The sequence below is a fragment of the Coregonus clupeaformis genome, chromosome 29 (genome assembly GCF_020615455.1).
Source record: "Coregonus clupeaformis isolate EN_2021a chromosome 29, ASM2061545v1, whole genome shotgun sequence".
Taxonomy (NCBI): Eukaryota; Metazoa; Chordata; class Actinopteri; order Salmoniformes; family Salmonidae; genus Coregonus; species Coregonus clupeaformis.
The window spans coordinates 53,601,127-53,609,021 of record NC_059220.1 but is presented as its reverse complement, the minus strand read 5'-3'; the positions used below and the strand labels follow the sequence as shown (position 1 = coordinate 53,609,021).

Genomic DNA, 7,895 nt, shown 5'->3' with positions numbered 1-7,895 from the left:
TCTCAAATATAAAATATATTTTGATTTGTCTATCACTTTTTTGGTTACTATATGATTCCATATGTGTTATTTCATAGTTTTGATGTCTTCACTATTATTCTACCATGTAGAAAATAGTAAAATTAAGGAAAACCCTGGAATGAGTAGGTGTGTCCAAACTTTTGACTAGTACTGTACAGCCATACATACATACATACATACGTACGTACAGGTATCATTGTGTCTCAATGTCTAATAGCTAGATAAGAAAATAAGAAAATAAAATACAATTTATTGTCTTGAAACCATCTAGGCCTATATATACACTGAGTGTACAAAACAGTCGGAACACGTTCTTTATATTGATTTGCACCCCCTTTTGCCCTCAGAACAGCCTTTAATTCGTCAGGCCATGGACTACAAGGTGTTGAAAGCATTGGCCCACGTTAACTCCAACGCTTCCCACAGTTGTGTCAAGTTGGCTGGATGTCCTTTGGGTGGTGGACCATTCTTGAAACACACAGGAAACTGTTGATCATAAAAAAGCCAGCAGCTTTGCAGTTTTTGAAACACTCAAACTGGTGCGCTTGGCACGTACTACCACAGTCCGTTCAAAGGCACTTAAATCTTTTGTCTTGCCCTTTCACCCTCTGAATGACACACCTACACGATCCATGTCTCAGTTGTCTCAAGGCTTAAACATCCTTCTTTAACCTGTCTCCTCCTCTTTATCTACACTGATTGAAATGGATTTCACAGGTGACATCAATAAGGGATCATAGCTTTCACCTGGATTCACCTGGTCAGTCTATGGCATGGAAAGAGCAGGTGTTCTTAACGTTTGTATTCTCAGTGTATGGGATGATCATAAATAAATAATTTGTTCCACCTTCTTAGAAAAAGTCAATGTATCAAGTTTCAGTATGTGAGGGTGTGTCAGAACACATGACTTGCATGTTTCCACAAGAATGAGGTGTGTCTGTCTGTACACAATTCCATTATGCCTTGAGGTTGGGTTTTCATAAAGCAATGACAATGATTTACCCAAGCATTAAGGTGTTCACTCTGCAACAAGGCTAATCCCTTCTCAGTGTTAATGGAGAGGTTTGCTGAAAAAGTTCATTAGTGAAGCCTTGATACAGAGTTGCCCATAGCTTTCATTCTGCTGGGAGACAGACTGGATAATTAATTCATTTTCTACTTCTCCTTAGATTCTAAAATCTTGACATTATTGACAAAACATCTGTGCCCATAGTGCCCACAGCATTTTCCCCTGGACAATGGCGTTGCACTGTAAATCATTAACGGCACTCTTATTGACAAAGGACCTTTCACTGTTTACATAATTACATCATTCATTGCCAGTTCAGTCAAACATTTTGGTATATGTGTTGGAACTCAGCGGCTGCGTGCCCCCTCAATAGATTAGCTGTTTTACATTGAGATAATTTTTTGGACATGTAATGAATATATGGCATACTTTAACCTTTCATCAGTCAATGTGTTTTTCCTCTTTCCTCAAACTAGGTTAACCGGTTTGGCACCCTTTTTATTTACGTTCACAGGTGTGTGAAGACGGAAAACTAAACGTGTTTTTCTCGTCAAGTGTTAAACTGACATAAACTTCATGTCATGATGAAGTCCACAAAGGATTCATTGGAGTTTCTGGACCTGAGTCATCTGTCCACAGATGAGGAATTGGCAATCCGACAGGTGCTTCAGCGAGTTGACGACCTCAGGAAGCGAGAGACTGGACGCATACGGTAATTAATTTATGGCCTTGGTGGCAGTAAATATCTTGATGTTGTTGGGTCGAATACATTCTGAGAATGAACATTCCCTATTTAATGGTAGTTAATGTTGTGCTTGTACAACAAATTGTACAATTTGCAATGACATCGCATGAGCTTTAGACATATGCTACATGACCAAAAGTATGTGGACACCGGCTTGTCGAACATCTCATTCCAAAATCATGGGCATTAATATGGAGTTGGTCCCCCCTTTGCTGTTATAACAACCTCCACTCTTCTGGGAAGGCTTTCCACTGGAACATTGTTGCGGGGACTTACTTCCATTCAGCCGCAAGAGCATTAGTGAGATCGTACACTGATGTTGGGCGATTAGGCCTTGCTCGCAGTCGGCGTTCCAATTAATACCAAAGATGTTCAATGTGGTTGAAGTCAGGGCTCTGTGCAGGCCAGTCAAGTTCTTCCACACCGATCTCGACAAACCATTTCTGTATGGACCTCGCTTTGTGCACGGGGGCATTGTCATGCTGACACAGGAAAGGGCTTTCGCTAAACTGTTGCCACAAAGTTGGAAGCACAGAATGGTCTAGAATGTCATTGTATGCTGTAGTGTTAAGATTTCCCTTCACTGGAACTAAGGGGACTTGCCCGAACCATGAAAAACAGCGTCAGACTGCCAGATGTTGAAGCGTGATTCATCATTCCAGAGAACGTGTTTCCACTGCTCCAGAGTCCAATGGCGGCGAGCTTTACACCACTCCAGTCGACGCTTGCATTGCGCATGTGGATCTTAGGATGCTCGTCCATGGAAACCCATTTAATGAAGCTCCCGACGAACAGTTCTTGTGTTGATGTTGCTTCCAGAGAAAGTTTGGAACTTGGTAGTGAGTGTTGCAATTGAGGACAGATGATTTTTGCGCGGCACGCGCTTCAGCACTCGGCCGTCCCGTTCTGTCAGCTTGTGTGGCCTACCACTTCGTGGCGGAGCCGTTGTTGCTCCTAGACGTTTCCACTTCACAATAACAGCACTTACAGTTGACCGGGGCAGCTCTAGCAGGGCAGAAATTTGACGAACTGACTTGTTGGAAAGGTGGCATCCTATGACGGTGCCACGTTGAAAGTCACTCAGCTCTTCAGTACGAGCCTTTCTACTGACAATGTTTGTCTATGGAGATTGCATGGCTGTGTGTTCAGTTTTATACACCTGTCAGCAACGGGTGTGGCTGAAATAGCCGAATCCACTAATTTGAAGGGGTGTCCACATACTTTTTTATATACAGTGCATTGGGAAAGTATTCATACCACTTGACTTTTTCCACATTTTGTTACGTTACAGCCTTATTCTAAAATGTATTACATAATTTTTTTCCCACCTCAATCTACACACAATACCCCATAATGACAAAGAAAAAACAGTTTAGACATTTTTGCAAATGTTTTAAAAATAAAAAAACTGAAATATCACATTTACATAAGTATTCAGACCCTTTACTCAGTACTTTGTTGAAGCACCTTTCGCAGTGATTACAGCCTCGAGTCTTCTTGTGTATGACGCTACAAGCATGGCACACCTGTATTTGGGGAGTTTCTCCCATTCTTCTCTGCAGATCCTCTCAAGATCAGTCAGGTTGGATGGAGAGCGTCGCTGCACAGCTATTTCATGGTCTCTCCGGAGATGTTCGATCGGGTTCAAGTCCAGGCTCTGGCTGGGCCACTCAAGGACATTCAGAGACTTGTCCTGAAGCCACTCCTGTGTTGTGTGCTTAGGGTCGTTATCCTGTTGGAAGGTGAACCTTCGCCCCAGTCTGAGGTCCTGAGCGCTCTGGAGCAGGTTTTCAGCAAGGATCTCTCTGTACTTTGCTCCGTTCATCTTTCCCTCGATCCTGACTAGTCTCCCCATCCCTGCCAATGAAAAACATCCCCACAGCATGATGCTGCCACCACCATGCTTCACCGTAGGGATAGTGGCAGGTTTCCTCCAGACGTGGCACTTGGCATTCAAGCCAAAGGGTTCAATCTTGGTTTCATCAAACCAGAGAATCTTGTTCCTTTAGGTGCCTTTTGGCAAAATCCAAGCGGGCTGTCATGTGGCTTCCGTCTGGCCACTCTACCATAAAGGCCTGATTTGGTGGAGTGTTGCAGAGATGGTTGTCCTTCTGGAAGGTTCTCGCATCTCCAAAGAGTAACTCTGACAGAGTGACCATCAGGTTCTTGTTCACCTCCCTGACCAAGGCCCTTCTCCACCAATTGCTCAGTTTGGCCGGGTGGCCAGCTCTAGGAAGAGTCTTGATGGTTCCAAACTTCATCCAGTTAAGAATGATGGAGGCCACTGTGTTCTTGGGGACCTTCATTGCTGCAGATATTTTTTGGTACCCTTCCCAAAATCTGTGCCTCGACACAATGCTGTCTCGGAGCTCTAAGGACAATTCCTTCGACCTCATGGCTTGGTTTTTGTGCTGACATGCACTGTCAACTGTGGGACCTTATACAGACAGGTGTTTGCCTTTCCAAATCATGTTCAAACAATTGAATTTACCACAGGTGGACAGCAATCAAGTTGTAGAAACATCTCAAGGATGATCAATGGAAACAGGATGCACCTGAGCTCAATTTCGAGTCTCATAGCAAAGGGTCTGAATACTTATGTAAATAAAGTATTTCTGTTTATTTATTTTGTTTAATTTGCAAAGATTTCTAAAAAGCTGTTTTTGCTTTGTCATTATGGGGTATTGATGAGATTTTTTAAAAATATATATATAAATAAGGCTGTAACGTAACAAAATGTGGAAAAAGTCAAGGTGTCTGAATACTTTCCGAATGCACTTTATAGTGTATCTCAATGCAGTTAAATACATTTTTGGAATTATACGCAACATGTAAAGTGTTGGTCCTATGTTTCATGTGCTGAAATTAAAAGTCCCAGAAATGTTCCATACTCACACATTTGTTTACCTCCCTGTTACTGAGCATTTATCCTTTGCCAATATAATATATCCACCTGACAGGTGTGGCATATCAAGAAGCTGATTAAACAGCATGATCATTACACAGCATGATCATTGTGCTGAGGACAATAAAAGGCCAGTTTTGTCACACAACACAATGCCACAGATGTCTCAAGTTTTGAGGGAGTGTGCAATTGGCATGCTGACTGCAGGAATGTCCACCAGAGTTGTTGCCAGAGCCTTTAATGTTAATTTATCTACCATAAGCCGCCTCCAACGTCATTTTAGAGAATTTGGCAGTACGTCCAACCGGCCTCACAACCGCAGACCATGTGTAACACGCCAGCCCAGGACCTTCACATCCGGCTTCCTCACCTGCGAAATCATCTGAGACCAACCACCCAGACAGCTGATGAAACCGAGGAGTATTTCTGTCTGTACTGAAGCCCTTTCGTGGGGAAAAACTCATTCTGATTGGCTGGGCCTGGCTCCCAACTGGGTGGGCCTATTCCCTCCCAGGCCCACCCATGGCTGCGCCCTGACCAGTCATGTGAAATCCATAGATTAGGACCTAATTTATTTCTTTCAATTGACTGATTTCCTTATATGAACTGTAACTCAGTAAAATGGTTAATTGTTGCATGTTGTGTTTTATATTTTTGTTCAGTATAGATTGCTTGAAATTAGTTCTCTTCATCTGTTATATTTAGCCCTTCAGACCAAATTTAAGAAGTGGTTTGAACATATAAAACATCTACAGAAGATTTACAATGCAGTATATTCATGTTAGGAGAGACCAACATTTTAGTTGGAATAGTTTACTAAAATAATCAGGCTTTTCATTTACCACTTTTCCATCTGCATTATTCTCTATTGGTGCCAGTCGTCTGCAAATCTCCATTCCTGACCCTAAAAAGCTCAAAGTCATGACCGGGGAGTGGTTCGAAGAGCTCCGGACTCGTCGCTATGGACGACAGTCGGATGTGACAGAAGTTCTCAGGTATTCAATGAGGAGGAAGAAGACAACAGGTATAGATTTTGTACTGATTACCATTAATCAGTTAAATAATTACTCTCAATCAATGAAAGATTAATGAAAATGTTCTATATTCTGACTTCATCCCCATTGTCAGTCATCTCCCACAAGGATAAAGACTGTAGTTACATTATTCATACAGACGGATGGGCTGACCGAAGATAAATATTCTGAGTGATCATTGTCTGCTTCTTAGCCTTTAGGACTAGTCCTTTCAGCGATGTCGGACAAAGAGAAAACAAAGGAGGAGAAAAGGAGAATAAGGATCCTCAAACCAAGACGTCTGAGTTGTAAGATTATTCTAAGAGTAGCCTTCAATAGATTTCTCACACATGGAATACAAACACACTTTGCAGAGGCTTAAGCATTGAACAGTGAATTGCTATCTCCTAATAGAAGAGAAAAGTGTAATGAGAGCAAACTCTTTTCCTTGCGATAAAAGCTTCCGAAGACTTCTGTGTTGGTATTACATAATTATGCTTCATGGCCTGGTTTTTCTATGCCAGAGAATAACTTTTACTGTTGCAAGGTGTTTTCAAATCAAATCAAATCCAATTGTATTTGTCACGTGCCGAAAGCAACAGGTGTAGACCTTACCGTGAAATGCTTACTTACAAGCCCTTAACCAACAATGAAGTTCAAGAAATAGAGTTAAGAAAATATTTTCTAAATAAACTAAAGTAAAAAATAAAATAAAAAGTAACACAATAAAATAACAATAACGAGGCTATATACAGGGGGTACCGGTACCGAGTCAATGTGCGGGGTTACAGGTTAGTCGAGGTAATTTGTACATGTAGGTAGGGGTAAAGTGACTATGCATAGATAATAAACAGCGAGTAGCTGTCCGGATGGCCATTAGATTTATTTTTAACTCTAAATTATTAGTTTTAGCATAGAAAGCAAGGAATTACCGTATCGGTGCACGGAACTCTATTACTGTATTGATGCATGCAACTCACTAATTCGAACACTTGACTTATCAACAATTGCATGAAGCGTTTGATGCTATTGAAGAAATACCTATTTTTCATTCATGCATTTTAATTTAGTCAAAGATACACTTTTTTAAAAGAGTTCTGCATCTTTCATTCTTGCACTGACATATGAAGTACTGTATATGCACATTAAGTACAGTGGGGGAAAAAAGTATTTAGTCAGCCACCAATTGTGCAAGTTCTCCCACTTAAAAAGATGAGAGAGGCCTGTAATTTTCATCATAGGTACACGTCAACTATGACAGACAAATTGAGGAAAAAAAATCCAGAAAATCACATTGTAGGATTTTTAATGAATTTATTTGCAAATTATGGTGTAAAATAAGTATTTTGTCAATAACAAAAGTTTCTCAATACTTTGTTATATACCCTTTGTTGGCAATGCCACAGGTCAAACGTTTTCTGTAAGTCTTCACAAGGTTTTCACACACTGTTGCTAGTATTTTGGCCCATTCCTCCATGCAGATCACCTCTAGAGCAGTGATGTTTTGGGGCTGTCGCTGGGCAACACAGACTTTCAACTCCCTCCAAAGATTTTCTATGGGGTTGAGATCTGGAGACTGGCTAGGCCACTCCAGGACCTTGAAATGCTTCTTACGAAGCCACTCCGGGCGGTGTGTTTGGGATCATTGTCATGCTGAAAGACCCAGCCACGTTTCATCTTCAATGCCCTTGCTGATGGAAGGAGGAATTCACTCAAAATCTCACGATACATGGCCCCATTCATTCTTTCCTTTACACGGATCAGTCGTCCTGGTCCCTTTGCAGAAAAACAGCCCCAAAGCATGATGTTTCCACCCCCATGCTTCACAGTAGGTATGGTGTTCTTTGGATGCAACTCAGCATTCTTTGTCCTCCAAACACGACGAGTTGAGTTTTTACCAAAAAAGTTCTATTTTGGTTTCATCTGACCATATGACATTCTCCCAATCCTCTTCTGGATCATCTAAATGCACTCTAGCAAACTTCAGACGGGCCTGGACATGTACTGGCTTAAGCAGGGGGACACGTCTGGCACTGCAGGATTTGAGTCCCTGGCGGCGTAGTGTGTTACTGATGGTAGGCTTTGTTACTTTGGTCCCAGCTCTCTGCAGGTCATTCACTAGGTCCCCCCGTGTGGTTCTGGGATTTTTGCTCACCGTTCTTGTGATCATTTTGACCCCCACGGGGTGAGATCTTGCGTGGA

The 7,895-nt window shown here is 41.8% G+C and overlaps 1 protein-coding gene across 1 annotated transcript in view; it reads left to right on the top strand.

The window, feature by feature from the left end:
- The first annotated feature begins 1,356 nt into the window (after positions 1 to 1,356).
- Positions 1,357 to 7,895, top strand: part of si:ch211-266g18.6 (synaptotagmin-like protein 2) — a 29,404-nt gene continuing 22,865 nt past the window's right edge. The window contains exons 1-3 of the mRNA XM_041855664.2: positions 1,357 to 1,742; positions 5,559 to 5,704; positions 5,908 to 6,001. Of these exons, the coding sequence (XP_041711598.2) occupies positions 1,612 to 1,742; positions 5,559 to 5,704; positions 5,908 to 6,001 (371 nt within the window). The 5' untranslated portion in view covers positions 1,357 to 1,611. The remainder of the gene's footprint in view (positions 1,743 to 5,558; positions 5,705 to 5,907; positions 6,002 to 7,895) is intronic.